This window comes from Calonectris borealis, chromosome 3 (assembly GCF_964195595.1).
Source record: "Calonectris borealis chromosome 3, bCalBor7.hap1.2, whole genome shotgun sequence".
Classification (NCBI taxonomy): Eukaryota; Metazoa; Chordata; class Aves; order Procellariiformes; family Procellariidae; genus Calonectris; species Calonectris borealis.
Genome location: NC_134314.1, coordinates 68874467 through 68895631, shown reverse-complemented (window position 1 = coordinate 68895631; position 21165 = coordinate 68874467). Strand labels below are relative to the sequence as shown.

Here is a 21165-nt window from a genome sequence, read left to right as displayed (position 1 = left end):
TAGACTAGCTGTACGCATTGTCTGGGATAGCTTGCCTTTGTTTAGTTAGATGAGTAGTGGTAGTACCAGCTTGCTTCTCTATATCCTTGTGAAGAGTGGCTTGTAGATACTGGAATAACTTCTATTATGCATCATCCTCTGGAGAGAAGTCATATATATTGTCCATATCTCCAGCAAGGAAGGAAAACAGATACCACCTTCTTACCCAAATAACAATTTCATGCCTCAATGTAGTTTAGAACTTTCCTGTTTATTTTTAATTTCCTATCTGAACACCGTGTTCAGAATTTTTAACAAGTATCTGTTTCACAGGAGTGACTATGAAGAAATGCCACTTCAGAATGGCCAAGCTATTAGAGCCAAGTATAAAGAGGAATCGGACAGTGATTGATTTTGATGTAGACAGACTTGTTCAGCTGGAATTAAACCAATTTTGAAGTTTTCCTAGATGGACAACTTCTTTGGCTTTCTTACAGTCTGCTGTCATCTGAACACTGACTCCCAGGAAGGACATCCTGCTTCTGCTTCTGTTTACAAAGTTAAACTGAAAAAGAGAATGCTTGAAAAGGTTGTGGTGAAAACTCAAGAAACCAAAATTTTTACACGTCTTGTAAAATGCCTGATAGCAGGATGTCTGTGGACTAAAATCTTTAAGTCTATTTCCATTTAGAACTGTCACTGATTATATGCTGATTTTAAAATTGCTTCCTTGCTGCTTGTTTTTTTGGGATTTTTTTTTTTTTGAGGATTATGTACAGTATGCTGTCATTGATCTGTTGCATTTGTGTTATTAGCTCCTTTGTATATTGTCCACTTCTGTACGAAGTGCCTCATTTCCCTTTGAATTTTCTACCTTAGTCTTTTAAACTGGAGACAGGGAATGAAGTGTTTTAGGGTTTTCTCTTTTTTTTTTTTTTAAATGCAAGAAAACACAAGCTTTCCATTCTTCCTTTGAAAAAGCGATATAGACTTAAGACCATTTTTTAAATTCATTTAAATGAGTTTACCAGATTTGTAAGTGCGAGATAGGGAATGAAGTGTTTTAGGGTTTTCTCTTTTTTTTTTTTTTAAATGCAAGAAAACACAAGCTTTCCATTCTTCCTTTGAAAAAGCGATATAGACTTAAGACCATTTTTTAAATTCATTTAAATGAGTTTACCAGATTTGTAAGTGTGAGATACGTGCAAATAGTCAAGCTCTAGTGAGCCAAAATAGCCTCAGTGGTGCAAAATTATTTGTATAATATATGTTTCATAACATGCTTTGCCGCCACAACAGAAGTGGTTGTTTTGTTTTTTGTTTTGTTTGTTTAAACAGCCCTTTCAAATGGAAGTATTTAGGCAGCAACAAATCTCAGAAGGAAACCAGTACTACTCTTTCTGGGTTTTTTGTATGCTGGAGCAGACTGTTACACTTACAGAGAATACAATATGAAAGTTTCATAGAGAATTACAATTTCAAATTTCTAAACATTTCATTTTTAGAGGCTTTTTCTACATTCGAATTTTTCCTTAAGTTGTATTAATAGATAATTAATCTACATCCTAGGAACAATCGTGGTTGCTCATGTATTGAATGTGCATGAGAGTTAGCTTTTGAGCTTGTTCTCTGGATAGTTCAACTTCTTTGTCATACCACCATCGCCACCTGTACTGATCGAAACTTTTACTAGCACGTTTTGTGATTATCTGTCTGTGCTGGAACAGAGTTACATGGGAATTCCTAGTACAATGCTGCTGCTTCTCTCTTTAAAAGTTGGTTTTCTCCTACACCATTGTTCAGTTCTTTATTTAAGTGGAGGCTGTTTGTTTCTAACTATTTTTGTTTTCAGGTACTTGACCTGTCTGAAGGTATCTTTTTTTTCATGGTTTCGTAACTGTGATTTACTCTTGTAAAATTTCTCTGCCGTGCTGCTGTAGAAAAGACTCTCAAAAGCACTGTTAATGTATTAGACAGAAGATGGTGCTGGCTTACACTAGAGAATTGTGCTCATCGTTGAACTAGTTTAAGCAGAAGAGGGCAATGAAGTCCTACTAGACTTGCTGAATCACATTGGGGAAAAAGTAGATTTGTTCTGCTTTGGTGCAACAACTGTTCTAGACCATTCCCGTTGCAATAATCTCCTGGTAGCTGTTCCAGATCGTGAAGGAGAGGCTTCACAGGATAGCAAGTTGCTTAGAGAGGACCAAAGGAACTGCTTCATGTGGTGGCATCCTCGCTGTCATAGAATAGTTCAGATTAAATCAGTGCTCTGCTAAAGACAAGGGTGGTAAGATACTCCGTGTGTGTGAAAGAGAAAACTTTCTAAAATTATGTAGAGCTGTGAAATTTTTTGAGGGTATTTGAAGTTTAAAACTTTCTGTACCAGGGATCATTTATTTGTTGGAAGCCAAAGCACTATTGTATGGCTAAAGCAAGGAAACTGCTGGAGGGAAGGGGAAGGTTTTTCCCTTTCATTTCTTAATTAATTGGTGTCAGTTTAGAAGAACGTATAGAAAAACATTAAAGAAGTATTTCAAGTTAGCGGTGTTGGTTTTTTTCCCAGTGAACTGTAGCAAGCTGTAGCTTCAGCACTTCCTTTTAGACTTTTTTTTTTAACAAGTATGGGAGATGATCTTTGTACCCTAAAAGAGGAGAGCCCATTCTCATTTTTACCATTCCCCAGGTGACTCTCTTGAGGCTTACAGCTGTTTGAATTAGCAGTCAGACTTGGGAGCTAACTAGGCATCCTTTGCAAACCCCAAATCCTTTTGACTTCCATTGGAGTAACAGTAGGTACAGGAATTGGGGCTTCAAAAACTGATATTGACATGATCCTTATATAGTCAGATCATTTTGGCTCTGATATTGTTTAATTCTGTTCTAAATTGTTCTGAAAAGACAAAATGTTTGATTTGACCAATGTGCAAAGTATACTGATGTTTCTTATCACAGTCTGAACTGGTTGTTACAGGTGACCCTGAAATACAGTGTCACGCTTTGGGATTTCATTAACTAAAGAAAATATTTTCAATCTATCTTTGAGATGATGATTTTTTTCTAAGCTGTTCTCAGCCCATTTCACTTGCTGTTTTGTTTGCATTAACTTTTCTACATCACTACATTCGAGTGGAAATAGGAAAGCTGAGAATGGGAAATGTGTACTTAAAATAAGTATCTCACTATGAAAATAGTGAGAAAATAGTTTCCTTGTTAATTTTTAGAGATTATATTTAAGCAATGTTTGCCATGCAAAATAGTTTTGTATTTTGGAAGTGCTAGAGTGTAATGGTAAGCTTGGTTGAAGCACTGTCGCATCAAATTCAATATACAGTAAAAGGGCAAAAGCAGCGAAGCAGATGAGGAAATAGTTTTGCTAGCAAGAAATCTCAATTTCACTCCTCTTATTTCCACAATTGGAAAGCAGAGACAGTATTTGAGGAATATTACAATATGGATTGTAAACAGCTTGGGAGTAGGTGGCATAAATTCACCTCTGAGGAAAGTATTGTAACCTAAGGGTGAAACAGAAGAGATCTGGATAAGAAACTAGCCTGGCTTTCCTTTCGTTACTGCTAAGGTAATTAAATATTTCCATCACTGTATAAAATGTACAACTGTATAAAATGAGAAAAGTACGCAAAAAGGCCCCACAGTATACAGTGTTCCTGCTCTAAAGGAGATGCCATCTATTAAAGAACTGCAAGACTTCCATGTACACAATGATCAAGAGGGACTTTTAAGAAATCAATAATCACTGAGCGTGAGCCATGCGTGGCAACCATTTTCTGTAGTTATTTGCTTTAAAAATAAGTTGGTGTTGGAATTGGTTGGTAACTTTCCTAGGGCTGGCAAGTGGTAAGGCTTAACACCAGTAAGGCACAGCCAGTGCAACAGACCTGCGGCACTAACGCTGGGGAAAAGGGAAGGATGGTTCCAGCTAGGAAAGACTTTGATCTGTTGTCTTTCTCTGAGCCAAAAGATAACTTTGTATCCACAGTCACCTAATTTTTCCCCCATTTCCTTTTGCTTATGCCAGTAATAACCTTTGCATTACTGTAAAACTTTTTTTAGATGTTTGTAAATATGTAAAATGAAAATATGGAAAAATTGTGTACCAAAATGGTATAAAAATGTGTAAGATAAATGCTCTGTTTAATGAGAAGCTGTAATTAAATGCTGCTTTGAGAAAGTGTGCATGAGGCCATGCATTAAATATTCTATGTGTCTAGAAGTTGTGTTAATGACAGCAAATTATCCATTTATGTTGGAAAACTTCATGCTAATATGGAATATGAAGGAAAAACCAGTATTCTACTTCAAGCAAAAGTTGGGTATTGACTTTCTTGGAAGACTTCATGTGCATAATCATTGTTAAATATGTTCATAATAAAGTTTTGTATCTTTATATTGTATCATGGTTTTCTTTTCCTTCTAATGAATGACTAACTGTACCATTTTCATAACTTACACGTATTTTCAGTTTACATGTATTTTCTTATGCATATTTAAACTTGGCTAATTGCATATGGATGGCATCCAGGAGGCTATGTCAGCACAGATTAACCAGGGAATTATGTTTTGGGTTTGGGGTGTTTTTTTATTATTACCCTGGCTGGGCTGGAAGGTGGAAGGGCAGGTTGCTAATTTTCCTAAGAAATACGATAGCCAGTTTACAAAGGGGAACTGGCATTCTCAAATGGCTTAACAGTGGCTTTGCAAAGCCTGCTGCGGTCATGCTGGCAGCAAAACTCCCCCAGTGAATGTCAGCGCCAGCCACCTTTCTGCCAACCGTGCGTGCTTCACCTTAGCTGCTGTCAGATGCCTCTGCCAGCAGGGCTGCAAGTTCTCCTACTTACCCTGCAACGATGCATCCTCTCAGCACACCTGAGACGGGCTGCCCCACCTTCGACCCATGGGCCAGTAATAAAAAAAAGGTTTAGAGGTGGTGAAGATGCTGATGTCATTCATCCCCTTCTTACACCTCTGTATCTGAGGGAACTGGGGTTGTTTAGCCCAGAGAAGAGGAGGCTGAGGGGAGACCTTACCCCTCTCTACAACTACCTGAAAGGAGGCTGTAGTGAGGTGGGTGTTGGTCTCTTCTCCCAAGGAACTGGCGATAGGACAAGAGGAAACAGCCTCCAGTTGTGCCAGGGGAGGTTTAGATTGGATATTAGGAAAAATTTCTTCACAGCAAGGGTTGTCAAGCATTGGAACAGGCTGCGCAGGGAAGCGGTGGAGTCACCATCCCTGGAGGTATTTAAAAGACGTGTAGATGTGGTGCTTAGGGACATGGTTTAGTGGTGGACTTGGCAGTGCTAGGTTAATGGTTGGACTTGATCTTAAAGGTCTTTTCCAACCTGAATGATTCTATGATTCTGTGATCTTCCAAGAGTCTGCTCATAGCTGGTAGATTGTCACCCTCACAATGGGGTGATGCCATTCCTTGTATAAACTTGAGGAGAGACTGAAATTTCCTTGTGTGCTGCATAAAACGGCTGTAAACATCTCTGCATAAATGTATACTCAGCTTACTCCTCCTTTAGTATCAGAGACAGCAGTGCTCATTTACTAGCCGCAGTTAATTCTGAAGCCACTTCCTTTAGGTTTCAGTTAAACGTGGAAGACAGGTCACACTCATTTGTGGCAGTTAGTTACCGTAAATGATGAGCCCCCACCTCCCCCTTCCTTCTCCTCCCCTCCAGGTCAGGGCTGACGTGCCCCTGATTTCTGTAGCTGTAGTCACGTGAAGAGCCATGGCAGCAAGCTAGAGACAGGAAACAGAGACTGAATTTATAATTCCCGACTACTCCAGCCCACAGTTTGTGCTATTGTTTTTTACAGCCAATTAATTACCTAGAGCAAGGACTCTGCAGGCTCATCACCCTAGCGCTTTACTTTGGCACTGAGATGAGCTGGCCAGCAGTCTTTGAAAAATGTGATTAAAACTAAGGTGTTTGAAGATAATTCAAATTTAAAAATCAGTAACTGTACAACATCAAGACTGTAACATGCAATGTCTACAGTATTTTACAGAAAAGCCCTATCTTAATTCGGGGTGGGGGGGAACCAACACCCAAAAAACCTCTTTCTGTAGTCCTAAAACTGTTACAACAGAAGTATTGGTTATGGCTCACATGTAAAAGGATCTATAAAACTGTATCTACCTTTCTGTAGCACAACTTCTGTTTTAATGCAACAGGGTTTTTTCTTCCCATACAGCTTGTACACTGACAAGCGTCTCAAACATTTTTTCTGCAGTTCAGCACATGCATGAACGAACAAACAGCAAAAAAATCAAGGGATTTGCTATTACTAACATGAACAAAGGACAAGGAACGTTTGAATGGCTTGACCAAGAAGCCAAGTATATCTAGAAGTAAATACTGACTCAAAGTGCAACAACTATTTCTTTTAACTGTAAATAAATAGCTGAGTAGGTACTACACTACCAGCTTTATTCTGGTGTGCTGATGGAAAGGAGATGAAGTATCCAACCATCCAGATTAAAAATTTCCTTAGCAATTCAGAGATCAAAGACTTATTCTCTTTATGACAAGCTTCTCTCTCACCCTGACGACTATTTCAGGCACTTCAGTCAATCTATCTTGTTTTAAGATTTTCTTTTTACAGGTGTTGTATCATTTCTGACACTGAATACTCAGCATACTGTTTCTAGTCAAACCTATGCTAAAACTCTCTCTGCTACAGAAATGTAAGGTATATACTCCTCAGTATAAAGTACATACACTCAGTATAGCCCTGTAGCACTCACTAGGACATATGCTAGAATAGAGAAGTGGCTTGTCATGAAGGAGATGTGTTTACAGAGATGTTTGAAAACCGGTATGCTAGCAAAAATATATAAGCCTTACAGCTATATTAAAAGTCTCACATGTACCAAGCCCAAACCTGCTGATAAAGACAACTTTTTTGCCCTACTGACAGCAGAAACGGATAGGAGGGAAGCCTGGGTTGAAGCCTGGCCAAGCACAGGGTTTTCTACAGCCTGTTTGGATATGCCAAGTAGTGTTATCACAGAGAGCACCCCTGTGCACCTAGCACTATGAAAAACAAATCCTCTACTGTCATTTGATTTTTCAGCATTACGCCTTTCCAGATCGTGGAAACACACTGTTGTATCAGCAGTCATCTCATTCTCAACAGCTTTAGCTGAGAGCCAGATTCTAAAACATTTGACAGGGCTTCCTAAATATAAGCAAATGCAGGTCACTCAGACTGACTCTAGCCCAGGAATACTCTCCCATACTTTTAACTGCAGTAGCAGTGAGCTACTGCTCACAGAAGCAGCATAGCAGTGCACAGAGGTAGTCTGAAATCCATAGCATGCTCCCATTTCTTTATTAGCTGACAAAGAAAACCTTATCCAAGCCTATCCTGAAAACTTGTTTTACTTGTTATTCTTCTGCAATTTTACTCTAGAAGGCAGGAGACTTACTCATATGTTATTTAGTCAGGTCGCCTTGAGGCAGTTTTTCCCCCTTTCAGAAAGGATCATGTTTCACTAGCTATCAGAACTCATCACGCTCACTATCAGCAAAACCAATGTAGAAGGTAGCAGGTAAGTTCAAGACCTACTTAAGACATGTAATTGGCTGCAGTAGTGAATGATTACCCGCGCATAGCTTGCTGAGCGCTTCTAGAATGTGAAATAAATACTTCTTATCTGTCTTTGTTCAATGAAGATAGTTATTTCTGTTACTGTTCCATGTCCTAAATACCATACAATCAGATTAAACAGGTCCCAAAATGCAGCCAAGTTACTTTCTGATAAACATCGTCTCATTTTCTTGCAATTTTGTAGTGACTTTAGCAAAATTATGGAAACGCTTTGTATTCTGGTATGTATCTCAACTACCTTGAAGAGAATTAAGAGAATTGGAACCTTTTTATTTTTAAATAACAAAAGAGTTAAGTTTAAACAAGTCACACCAATGGTTATGAATTTCAATAATTTAATGCTAACCAAGAGTACAAAGTGTGAAAGTTGGTGTCTCATTTAGATTGGTCTTAAAAAAGAAATCTAGAGAAAGTGTTTACGCTGCAGCAGATTTCAATATTAGCACCTTGAAGAGAAGTTCTTGAAGTGTTAAGACAGTATGGCAACACTGGTACGATACTAAGTACAAACATAAACCATGTAACAGCATGTTTTCACATTTCTACGTTTGAAAAAAGTTACTTTAAAAGTACATTAAAAACGGAAGTTGTTCAGTGTATTCACAGTTTGAGTAGAGATGGAATCAAGTGCTGGAGTAGAAGAGAGAAGGATGAATGATTCCAAGGCAATTATATTGCAAGTCCAAAGGCACTGACAATACAGTACATAGTCTTATTCTCCCATCTCACAGTGCAGGTTCCTACAAATACAAAAAAGGGTTTCAGAGACAGCAGAAAATTACGGTGATCAAATGCATGCCCTTATATGCATGTTCATAACTGTTTACATTAAGAATCTTAAGAATGAAGCTTTCATAACAGCTAAGCATTTCATATATGTGAGTTAGCATCACAGCCAAATGGAAAAAATACCAAACTATATGCTATTACTCCAAAACTATAGCACTTGGGAAAAAAAATAAAAGTATGCTGCCTAGTCTTAAGGGGACTAGCATTAAAGTTGCAAGCTGAAAAATCCAACAGTTGTGTTCCTTACCATCACTGGAGTTGTCCCAGAAGCAAGAGCTTGCTGTATGTAGTCCAGCACCATTCTTTTGCATAATCACACAGGTCACTGTTAGTCAGTAGAGAAGCTTTTATTAATTTATCACTAACATTAACTAACATTTAGCTACGTTTTTGCTTAGCATAGGCATATATACATGCTTATGAGTAGTACTGACATGGTTCTTGCTAAGGTCTTCCCCCAACCCCTACCCATCAGTACACTTCACTGCACGAGCTTTAACAGAACAGAGAAAGTTGAGCTCACCAATATACTTGAAAGGCTTCCCCAGCTTTGTGAGTTGGCTTAGTGTTTGTTCCACCACACTTGTTGTCCATTGGTTCACTTTGCTGTGCTGGTAGGCATTGCCACCTATCGCACTTTCTATGGCCTGTTGGCAACAAACACGCAAAATAAGCTGCACTGTTGTCAACCTACAAGGCACCCATTAACCCATTCCAACACGGAGCCCTAAAGATGAGACCCCATACACACGAAAAAAATCTTAAATACTGCTTGTCTATACTGATTGTTGGAAGTGTTTTCAATTAAAAACCTGCAGGTCACAGTGTGAGCCAGGCATAGGGGGAATTATCATAGATTCGATCCTGTCTTCATTTTGTGATATTTTGATTCTTTATTTGTAATTCCTATCCCAATGTCCTGAAGCCAGAGTTATGAAAAGGGTCTTGCACTTAGACAGTCCTGGAGAGACTGAAAAATGAACACAACAATGGCTCATTCACGCATATTCTTCTACAGAAATGAACTTCCCATTTTTCAGTAGAATCATTTTTGGGAAACAAAACCCCAAATCAAAACAAAAGACCCCTGTGGCTGCTGGTTACTAATAGAACAGAAGCCTTCAGCCAAATAATCCATTTTACTTATGAGGAAAGTTTCTCCTTTAAGATACAAACAAAAGTACATTTAAGTTGCATGTTTTTCATTGTTACATTTTTTCCTCACAGAAATTGTTTAAAAAATAACCACAAAATTATTTCAGATTCAGAAGAGACAGGAGCATGTATTAAAGCATGCATATTCAATTTACAGAGTCTGACCAAAACAGCTGTTTTGCAACAAGAAAAAAATTGCACTAGTCTACTCTACATGAGGAATTCTGGACACAAAAACCAAATCCCTCTGGAAATTTTCTAGACAAGAAATTCATGTTTCTTAGCAACAAGAATAGTTCAATCACTTCAAACAAACAAGAACTCATTTCGGAGGAAAAGCATCTCAAAAGAACACAGTAATATGCATGTGCAGTTAGCTTATAAAAAACCCAATATGTTACTGAAACATAAAATCTCTCTCTACAGGGCTTAACATACAACAGCCCCCTTGGAATTCTAATAGAGATACACTACAACCAGAGAGGAGAATATGAAATTATTTTAATTATCTTTTGGATTTGTAATACACATCATAACTAAGGCTAGGTATCATTTCCACTTAAAGTACACACATTGGTTAAATCAACAATTATCTATACTTTGACAGCAACCTATTTAGAAATCTATTATTTATTGCTTATCAGATTTTCTTGAATGTTTTTTAGCACACATATAACATACTATACTTTCATACCAACAAAACGAAAATGTTAGTTTACCTCTTTAATGATGCTACTGACTTCATCAACAACAAAGGAAGTCTACAAAAAGAGCAGAATTTTAAATAATCAGTGGACACATTCTTCTGTTTATAGAGTTCAAGCTTTGTTAAGAACACGCACTAGAAGCTTAATTTATCCTTGTCAGATTTCTTGCAAATCAGAAGATACTGAGTCTTCTTTTATTTGCTCATATGTACTCTGGCTCCCTGAACCCAGTCAAGTTAGCATTCTTAGCAAAGTAATGAAAAGTAACAGATAAACTAAGATTGGCTGGCCTTTTGAGTCAAAGTTTTCAAATTTTAACTTGAAAGTACTTCAAAATAATATGTATAGCACTTCTGCACATATATATTCTCATTTTACAATAAGCATTAATGTCCACAATTCACAGAATGGGTTGCAGAGGTATCCTCAGAAAGAGCTTACAGTTAAATGAAACCGACATCTCCAGGGCACTGATGTGGACAAAACATCAATTCACAGCTCAAGAAAAAGCTGTCATGACAATCTCAGCTGGGGATAAGAAGAAAACTGCCCCTTGGAAACCAAAGGGGAAATCTAGCTCGCTGGACTGCCCACCACCTTCAGCCTTCTCTCGGGCTCCGGGGAGTAGAGATTAAGCATGTGTAATGGGGGACAGGGAAGGCCCCAACATTTTACTAATCTTAAAACTACTACCCGTTTTCTTGTATGGTTAGTATGTTTTCCTGTTCCAGTCCCTCAGCTATTGCTGCCTCTCACGTAAAGTGGTTAAAACAAGCCACCACTGCTGCCGGGGGCAGCCCGCCACCCCTCGCAGCCGTTCAAAGAGCCGGGGAGCCCTAACAGGCAGGATCCCGCGCGGCGCAGCAGTGAGCCAGGCACCGGCTGGCGTTCTTACTGCAGGTACCTCACAGCCTCACCTCACAAACCAGAAGAAAGGAATCAGACAAAAGAAATGCGCATAACAGCAAATTAATTAATTTCAGAAGACTGAATAAGGATTTCGAGATTAACCTAATCAAGCATATGTTGACTGAGTTTTCACTAGGGGAGGTCTGTCAGCTTCTCCAGCTGGCGAACGTGAATAACAGCATAATTTGGGTGTGCAGGCAGGACGTAGTTACACCTGCTCAGGAGAATTTCAGCATTACATTGATAAACCTTTGGTCAGAAGGTGGACAGTCTAGTCAGCTGCAGTGACATTCAGAAAGGTGAGAGCAGCTGAGTGCTCTCTCTGACAGAAGAAACAGCACGCCCCAGCAGACATGCAGGCAATGCCTTTTCTGTAACCATTCAGAGGCACCAACTTCCTCGCACACTCCAATATTTTTAAAAACTTTTATGTGTTGTGGCAAACTGGCTTTTCTTTTCAGCTTCCTGACTTTGACTTAATTTTAATATGCCTCATTTGTTTTCATGGTACTGAATTTTATGGGTGCTTGCATTGAAGGTGCACCACTGTATTTAACCAAATAAGAGCTATAATTATCAAAATACTCTTTCCCATAGAGCATAAGTTAAGAATACACATGCCAGACATGCTGGCAGACATGAAGCATGCTGCCAGGCAAGATGATAAACCATATACAGATTTTTCTTCACAAAACTCTGCTCAGAAATGCCTTTGAGCGAGCACAAACACGGCTCACCAAAGTAAACTGAATTAAATCCAACCCAAGTTCTCAAAGGTATTTGGATATCTAATTTGTATGGAAACAAGTGGGAAAGTGCCATAGATACATCTGAGAATTTGGTTCTAGAGTCGCTGTTACTTCTCTAACCTCTCCCTTTTTTGGGATGAGAGTGTATATGGGTTTAGATACGTGACAAAACAGAACATAACGTCCTGATATCCAGCTTTGTGATTTGTGTGCTGTAACTGAGTTGCCAAATAATACAACACTACTCCATCCTTTATAAGATAATACAAACGCTTTTTGTATTAAAAAATAGAGGGAAAAAAATCAGCTTTGTGATTTCTCTGCACTACCCCTTGTGGCACCAGGAAAGCAGACTCGATGTTTCCAATACCTTGTTTAAAAGGGGTGTTCCCTGACAACAAGCGCAAACTGCAAAGCAGTATTATTTTTGAGTAATTCTGAAGACATTTTTGAAAACAACTATAAGAATGATGTTCAAGTATATTAATTATCAGTTTTTTTAAAATATCTGTAACTGTATAACACAGGCCAGGCCCAGCAATCAGGACAAGGCTTTTAGAATAGCACAAGCCTGACGCACCTTCACCCCTCACACTGCTTTGCTATTGTGTAACCAAGTCACAATGCAGCTGCTGAAGAACAATGCAGCAAATTGTCACAACTCAGAAAAACTGTCCCTCTGCAAGAGCAACCCTTACTGGGTAGTCATTTAGCGTGATAAAGACCCTTGATTTATCCGACTTTGTATCTTCGTTAACGGGGTATAATGGGATAGCTGTCTCATTAATGCGCCTTTAACATGCAGATCGCTTCAACTCTTCTTTCTGCACAAATAGCTTATTCGAGTCCTCCTCACGCTGATCTACACCGGACCAGCAAACCTTCTACCACAGCACACTGCTTCAAGCCAGAAGCCATGACACCCCTCGCGCATTTTCCCCGCGGCAGCCTTCGGGAGAGAAGCAGGCGTGGGTCGACGCCAGGGAAGAGAAGCCCAGCGAACACCCGAACTACAGACAAGGGGCTGGCCCACCGGCGCGGCCGGTAACCAGATCTCTTCACGCCGCCAGAGGGGCGGCAAGCTCCCGGGCTCCGGCCCGCCGCGGGGCAGCAGCTCCGCGCGGCAGGAACAAAGGCTGGGCCTGTCTCCAGCCGTTGCCCGGGACGCGCGGCTCGGAGACGCCGCCGAAGCCCGGCGTCACCCCGAAGGAGGGCGGCAGGGGGTCGGCGCCATGGGGGGCGGGAGAGCTCCCAACGGCCCCAGGGTCGCCCGGCGGAGACCGAGGGGTGGGGTCCGGGGCGGACAGGTATCGCCCAAGACCCTCGCAGCCCCCCGAAAGGAGAAGCCAGAGGCAGCCCCGAAGCTGCTCTGCCCCCCGCCCCGGTGCGTTACCTCCTCCCCCGACTGAAAGTCGTCCATCTTCCCGGCGGAGCCCCTCACGCCGCAACCGACTCCCCGGCACCGCCCCCTCACCACTGCGCCCCACGCGCCGGCCGCTGCTCGCGGTGCGCCTGCGACTCCGGCTCCGGCTCCGCGGCCCCGCCCGCCTCGGGCTACGGCGGCCGAGGCGCCTGCGCAGCACCGCCCGCGCGCGGCGGGGCCCGACCACCGAAGCCGCTCGGCGCTCTACGCCTGCGCGCCGCGCGCCCGTCGCTGCTTGGGACCCGTACAGCCCGGCGCTTCCCCACCCGAACGGCTGGCAGTGCGCCTGCGCGGTCCTGCCCCCCCCGCCGCCCCCCGCCGGTCTCTTTACGCCTGCGCAATGCGCTCTCCGCGTCTCGGGCGCGTGGCAACGGGGAGCGCCGCGGTCGCCGCTCGGCCTGCCCAGCGCCCGGCAAGATGGCGGGGTTGCCATAGCGGCAGCGCGGAGGCGCCTGGCCAGGAGCCGGGCGGGGAGATGCCGGTCGGCGTGGTGGTGGGACCGCCATGGCTTTGTCAAACGCCCCAAAACCTGGGGTTGAGAGAGAGAAGGCTGCTTGTCACGGCTGTGTTTTTGATACGGACAGCTTGCCGTTTGTGTTCGGTGGGCGTGCCCTCGGAGAGGTGGATCCTAGAGGTCCTCCCTGGGGAGGAGGACCTGCATCTTGTTTCTGGAAACACAGCTTGAAAAGAAGGCCTGAGCATGTCATGTATGCCCAGGAACTGAAAAAAAAAAACGACATGGAAAGACATGAAGAATATGCGAATTCTTACAGTTCTAAGCAGATCCCATTGTTTTTAGCAGCCAGAATCAGAATCAGGACGATGAAATTAAAGGGCGCACTTTTCACAGTTTATGGATTTTTTTTTTGTATGTGCAGTGTTTACAGATTGCTCAAATTACTGATGATACCAACCTCTGAGAGACGATGGAAATAGTGGAAGCTGCTGTTCAGGTTCAGGGTGGCCTGCATGAACTGGAGAAATAGTCTGAACAAAGGAGAAAATAACTTACTGGAGGCAAGCGCAAAGGCCTTCGCTGAGGCAGGAATAACCAGCTCTATAAATGCAGACAGGGCAGGACCAGCTCACTCGGTAGCCACTCCATAGACAAGAGAGTAGGGGAGTGCATTAGGTACGATTCACCTCAGTCTGTCATAGGATGCTGCTGTTAAAAAAGGAGATGCCGTACTGGAGTATGTAAATGGACGTATAGCTTGCAGGATGTGGGAAGCGGCATTTCTACTATACTCTGCACAGTAAGGCCTCACAGGGAATACTGTGTCCAGTCATAGGCGTTGTATTTCAAGCAGGTTGTGAGCGAGTTACAGCCTCAGGGCCCCAAGTGCACGGACAGGCCTCAGCTGTGGCCTCCACCCCACGCCCTCTGCTCCAGGCCTGTCTCTTCAGCGGACCTCAGTCCTACATTTTGACCTTGTCTCCAGTCCCGTGTCTGGCCCTGCCTCCTGCTTCTCATGAAGAAGACGACCCTAACCGGTCACCTCACTTTGGGACTGTGTGGGCACCCTGTGGGTAGCACCCGCTCTGGCCGACCTGCCGGGATACGGCAGGACTGCAGCTGGCTGCTGAGCTCACCCGCGGCCCCTCTCCTCTCAGCTCTGTGCTTGCTGGTCCCACCGAGCAGGAAGCAGAGACAAAAAAATGAGGACTATGGGAAGGCTGAACAAGCGGTGCTTGGTTATCCAAAAGAACAAAAGGTTGTAACTTGGTTACATTCTTAGCGCATACAAAATACTGCAGCAGTTTTCCATGTCCAGGGGTGAGAGGGAAAAATAAAATGAGGTAAAAGAGTGGCAATTAAGGCTTTGGTTAAATATTAGGGGAAAGCTGGCAGTACAGCTAACTTTCCCCAGCCTGGCTTTGTGATACTACAAATATGTCACTGGGTAGTTACAATCCTCAGGTTATTTCTGGTCTTTCATTTAGTTAAATTTTGGCTGAAATGAAGGCCCAAATACTCTTTGTAGGGCTTAGCTCTGTGCCCCACTAACAGTTGATTTCTCTTCAGTGATATGGTTGAAGAAGGTGATTAAACTTGACATGCACAGGTGGAAGTGTTTGAACCTATTGAATTTAATGAGTTTCTAAAATTGCAAGCTGATTAATTTTGCCATGTGAATAGAATCGCAGTGCTTTGTTTAATTTTAAATAAAATGAATATTTCTTAAAACACCCGAAACACTAAGAAGGGTTTCTGCATTATACATACAATTTACCTGCAGAGCCAGGAAGGAGATCAACCTGCAAGAACAGACTCTCTTCTTCTTCAGAATTTGAAATAATTTGGGTGTAATTTTGAACTTCATTACTCACAGTTGGTTCTGTAATAGACTGAACTGGGATATCCAAATCAAATGTTACAACTTTTAATCTTTATCTCACATCAGATTTACCAGTTGTGAGGTAAAATAATTTTCTACTTTTCACAGATGCATAAAAAAGGAATTATTTTGAACTTCTATCTATGCTAATCGCTTTGTCATTCAGATCTGAGTAGAAAACTATTTTGTCTCCAGGAAATAACTGTTTATGATACAAGCAGTGTTTTCTGTGCGAGTCCTGGGGACATTGAGGTTAGTACTATTTTCACATCTATGGTACCAGAAAAAGAAATTATGTAGAACTCAAAGCCCACTTCTCTTCCTGTGTGTGGCTTGAAGACTGAACATATTTTGATGGTATCAGTCTTTTGTGCTGAGCTTCCTTTTAATGTTAGAAAAATGAATAACTTCTCTTTGATTGCTAGTTGCTGTTGCTGGTAACAAAACCAGAGACGTGGCAAAAGTTGTTATGACGCTAGAGCTCTTCTTTGAGTGCATTTGCTTTTAGCTGTTTTGGGGATGCTCCTCTGTACATACGTTAGTCTAATTTCGGTGTCCAAAGGAAGGAAAGGGGTGGAGAACAGCCACCGGTTTTCTTTAAGGAAAGATAAATAAATAATAAAAGTGCTACTCATCTCTTAAAAGCAGTTTACTTTCACGCATCTATCTTTGTTGTCTGCTGAAAAGGTAAGGACATCTTTTTAATTTGTTCTATATGACATTGCACAGGGGGATGCCTTTTAACTTACTGGGATGGTGTTTTTTAGACTGCAAAGATCTCATGGAAAACCACAACTGGAACTTAAAAAAGCATTTGTGTGGGGTTTTTTTTGTTTGGTTGGTTTTTTACTTTAAGTGCTGGGGTGGAATGTTATTAAAATCACAAGACATAACTTTGGTAAAACATTATCAAAAAAGTTATAAATAATTTGCATGTGTATATGCAAGGATGTGAAAATAAAACTGTTGCAGCCAGGTAGTATAAAATAACACTTGTAATTTTCCTAATTAAGAATAAATTTATGTGATTGGCTTCTGCAGAATACAAAACAGCCATAAATTCCAGGAGCTTTTGTCATCATTTTTACTCTGAACCTCTTTAACCTGTGTCCTAGCTACTGATGTATTACATCCATCTTCTGGGTTAATGGATGGAGTAATCCAATTATCTCAAGTCAATGAAGGCTGTGACTTTAGAAGATCAGTTTATTTATACTTATTTAATTGTCATTATTTTACTAATGCTTAAGGATCTGAAAGGAGATCAATAATACATTACATGCAAAATTGCTTTGAGAAAAAGTAGCTTGCTAAGTCAGGCATTTCTAAGTTCAAAAACTTAAAAAATAAGCTACCCTTTGCAAACTTCACCTTGTCCTAGGTAGGTCTTTTGATGGCTCTTCAGTTATATAACTACATACTCTTTTAGCCTGATATAAAAGAAAAAAGCATGGTCTGCTGAGATGGCACTGTGTGCGTGCCTCCCTCTCCTAAGACATACCCACGTTGGTCGTCCCATCTCCTTTACGATGGCTTTGAGACTTCACATGATAGTTTCAGAAAGCTACTGATCCATCTGCAAGGTGCCTGACACTGGATTATTTTAAATACATAATTTAAAATAATGCTTGAACAAAATATTTTATGTGAGATTTGTGCTGAAAAGGGAGAAGTGTCATGGTATTTACTAATATGGTTGCTGTTGCTTTTGGGTTTACATAGAAGATGCGTGGCTTTGAGGTTAGCTGACCGTGTAAAACAGCTAGTTAGCTGGATTTGATAGGTAAAGAGGGCATCTGTGAAGGTTTTTAAAATTGTTTTTTCCTGTCAAGGAGCGTCGTTACTGAAAACACCACTTCTTTATTACTGCCAGAAAACTAATCTAATGCAGACACCTTTTGGTGTTAGAAAAGCTCTTTTTTGTTAGGAAAATAGAGAGCTTTTCAGTCCAATTTGAACACCTCTGTGAAATGATTACGAGCTCAAGTCTGTTGTGGGGCACAAGGGTTATCCCCTTCATTTGGGGGGATATAGTACTTTCTTTATTCTTAAAGCTACCTCATCATTAAGCTAAATTTTGTGTTATCTTTGAATGTGCAAGAAAAATTGACAGAACGCAACGATTGTCTGAGCTTAAATCTTCATAAAGATTAAAAAACCCCCAAACTGTAGGAATGTCCAGGTGCAATATCGATAGAGCTGCTGGCTACATGATGTATTTTAAGCTTTATTCTCTGCAGCGTGTGAGACCCAAACCATTCTACGATTCTATAATCTTGCGGTGACAGAGCCACGGTGAATTTTTCCCTCTCTGCATAGTGCAGGTACTGTAGGACGTAGGGCCTCTGGCACTTCGCTCTGCAGGAAGTTTGTTCTGTTGTTTGGTGCCAGAAGATGATCCTAGTCTTTCCATCCTAGTCCCTGTTGGCAGTCTACTGCTGGCATTAGATTCAGTGCTTATGATTTATCACTGTGAATAGGATATGAAGTGTAGCAATAGACCAGCTGGTTTTGGTGATGGTGTTTGCAGTATCACTGACAGGCTGAGGTTGAAGGCCTCCCTGAAGAATCCTGCCCTGGCTAGGGCAGAACCCGTGTCTGGGGGAATAGCTGTGAGCAAGACAAAGTGGAAAGAAGGGCAGGCTCCAAGCTGTTCCTTCCCTCACACCATTTAAATTTGTGCAAGCTTGAATAGCTGAAAACACAATTTTTTAAGAATTTATGTGTATCTCTAACTAATATTCTGTATGCCCTCAATATCTTTCATATACTAAGATGTCATCTGAAACTCATTTCCCAAAACAGGCTTGTTTTCTGCTCTTCTGTGAAGAAGGGAGGAAGTCCTTTGTTAAAGAATTTGAAGGAGATATCAAATAGCAACTATTTCTGCTTGCTTAACTGCAGATGTTGCTCTTAGTAACTGTTTTACAGTGGCACGTTCTTAATAGGTCTGTAAGACATTAATGTATTTTCTTTAAGATCACTAGAGCGATTTTATTGGATCCACCTAATAACGACTGTCATGAATTTGCTAGCTTTTACTGGTGCTTCAGCAGGATTTTCTGATGACATTGTAGATATGCTACCCTTTGGAAATCCTAGGAGTTTATAGAAAACATAACTTACGCTGTAATGAGTGTTTTGGTATGCGGTAGAGTGCAGAGGTCCCCGAGTTTGTACTGACTGCTCTTTCAGATTGTATTGACTTAAATGGATTTGAAGGCTCTAAACATGCTCATCAATCCTGGGAGGTATTCTTGAGGTAAAAGATGAAAGCAGGTGAAGGATGCAGGGGCCTTTGAAAATTACATATATATTGTGTTAAAAAATTGCTCAGGCTTTTTAGGTTTCAACTGAGTAATTTCCTGTGAAATTGCAGTTGGTAAGGAAATAAAATATGATTATGCCTATCTCTGTCTCTTTTGTTTCCACAGGAAACAAATCTTCTTTTTTTTTCTTTGTTAACACTGCTTCTGTGAAATGCTTTGTCTTTTTAGTGTCTGTTGAAGGGTTTCATGAAAAAATATAAAAGAATGGAATGCATACTGTGTATAAATACGAATTATCACCTCCTGCTTTTTTTGTGTGAAATTAAGTAACTTAATTGGGGTAAGCTGTATGTAAAGTAATTCCCTCCACCGACAAAACCACATTGTTACTATATATGTGAAGTTTTGGTGGTTTTGTTTTTTTTTTTAAAAAACCTTAAAACTCAGTATTTTAAAATAATGATCCAGCTATGCAAATCGTTGGGCAGATTCTCAGCTGAGGTCCATCAGTGAAGCACCAGTAACTGCTTTGGGAAAGCTTTACCCTTCTGTCCTGGTATCTAGACCTTTGGCCTAGAGCCTGACTGTATGTATTTAGTTCAAATGAAGTTTGAAACACTTAACCAGTTTTCATATACACATCTTTAATGTTTGGTGTACCATAAGTGGAACTCTCTTACATTTCTTGTAATACACGCTAGACAGTAGTATTAAAACTGAATTAGTTTGAATAATCATTTTCTTTCTCTGCTTCAGTGCAAAGTATATTAAAATTATTTTCTAGTTTAGTGGGAGTTTTACAAAAGTGAAGGTCACAGAATATATCCAAAATACAGTTGTGATTCTGTTTTAATTTTATACTTCTCATATATTTGTACATTAACATCACCAGTTTGGAGCCAGTTAGTGCATTGAGCTGGAAATTATATATATCTTAACTCTTTAGTGTTTGTGTGTATTAACAAAGATAATAGCATTATTGGGTATTAAACTGTTTATCTAGACTTAACAGACATAGGTAATTGATAGAAGTGACTCTTAGGGGGTCTCTTTCCGTCTTTCCTCTTAGGCTTGTGTTTTGTCTTTTCAGTAAGATGAGCTTAGAAGGGGGCATTTTTGTCTCAACCAGTATGACTTTTCCAGTCATGGGGCCTGTAGGCCTGTGTTCAAAACTAACTTAAGCTTCTTTATTGGTTGTTTTATGTTGCCTGTACAAAAAATGTGAAGGTATGTGGCTGAGTGTTAATGGATAATATGGTGAGACTGTCTGAGGAACGGGACTGTCTTAAAACCTCTCCTGTATCTGAATTAGTGCGTGAAAGGTCTGAGTATAGCAAAATGTGGTCTTCATGTACTATTTGAAATGTCTTGAGGAGGTGAGGAGAAGAGATCATAACACGTATTCTTTTTTTCCCTAGGCCCAGAAATCCCAAATCTACAAGACCAAATAAAAAAAAACATTCCCCCCACTCCTTTACACCATCTCTTGGTGAATTGTCCCTCCATCTGGTGACAGTTAAAGCCCTATCTGGAACCTTGCTGCAAGCTCTCATATCTTTGGAACCACTCTCAGCAAGAAAAGAAAAAAAGAAAAGAACAAGAAGTTCTTTCATGTGAAAAAGACAAGACTGCTACGACCTTGCTAACTGTTCATATTCCCTGGGTTGCAGAGACACTCAAATGATGACTTGTGTGAAGGCAGACATGGTTATTTTTCTCTTCAAGGGTATGACACAGTGAAACGTATCACCAATCAAGTAAGAGCGCAGGCACTTAGTAAACACTCAGACCACGTTATACTCTATAAAGTAGTATCCATCGTTCTGGATGTAGTAGAACCATAGGACAGGAGTCTACAAAATAAGTGAAGTTTGGGGAAAATGGCCTGTGAATTTAATCTAGACTTCCTTAAGGAATTGGAACGAGACGCTGTTCTGGAAGTCCTGTACCGTGACCAGATGGTGAGAAAAACAGAAGAGGAACGAATAAGGTATCTGCTGTTCCCCTATTCCTGTATTTCTGTTCCTTTTTTCTCAGAATTACTCTTCCTCTTTGCTGTCCTTCCAAATGTATTCCTTTTTTTTACTTGTTGTTAGCTAATGCCTTCTTATTCTTTGGGAAAACTAAGGGTTGTACAGAGCCTCTTGGATTTACCATACTATTGACTACTCTACAGTAAAGATGAGCAAATACTGTTCAGTGAAT

General features: G+C 40.8%; 3 protein-coding genes across 7 annotated transcripts in view; 2 read left to right on the top strand and 1 right to left on the bottom strand.

The window, feature by feature from the left end:
• Positions 1-4387, top strand: part of TMEM181 (transmembrane protein 181) — a 37053-nt gene extending 32666 nt beyond the window's left edge. For 2 of the 3 annotated variants that reach the window (XM_075146037.1, XM_075146038.1), the window contains exon 17: positions 313-487. In XM_075146037.1, coding sequence (XP_075002138.1) covers positions 313-391 — 79 coding nt within the window. In that variant the 3' untranslated portion in view covers positions 392-487. Of the gene's footprint in view, positions 1-312 lie in introns of all 3 variants that reach the window. The other variant, XR_012673017.1, reaches the window with a different exon arrangement.
• A 3551-nt stretch (positions 4388-7938) lies between these two features.
• Positions 7939-13475, bottom strand: DYNLT1 (dynein light chain Tctex-type 1). The gene is made up of 5 exons (XM_075146036.1): positions 13323-13475; positions 10284-10325; positions 8933-9056; positions 8657-8734; positions 7939-8360 (listed from the first exon to the last, which is right to left on the bottom strand). The coding sequence occupies exons 1-5, from the start codon at positions 13347-13349 to the stop codon at positions 8290-8292; spliced, it is 342 nt and encodes a 113-aa protein (XP_075002137.1). The 5' UTR covers positions 13350-13475; the 3' UTR covers positions 7939-8289.
• Positions 13476-15924: 2449 nt separating this feature from the next.
• Positions 15925-21165, top strand: part of SYTL3 (synaptotagmin like 3) — a 37115-nt gene continuing 31874 nt past the window's right edge. Inside the window, exons 1-2 of one of the 3 annotated variants that reach the window (XM_075146034.1) lie at positions 15925-15943; positions 20379-20950. In XM_075146034.1, coding sequence (XP_075002135.1) covers positions 20841-20950 — 110 coding nt within the window. In that variant the 5' untranslated portion in view covers positions 15925-15943; positions 20379-20840. Of the gene's footprint in view, positions 15944-16077; positions 16379-20378; positions 20951-21165 lie in introns of those variants that run through there. The other 2 variants (XM_075146032.1, XM_075146035.1) reach the window with 2 other exon arrangements.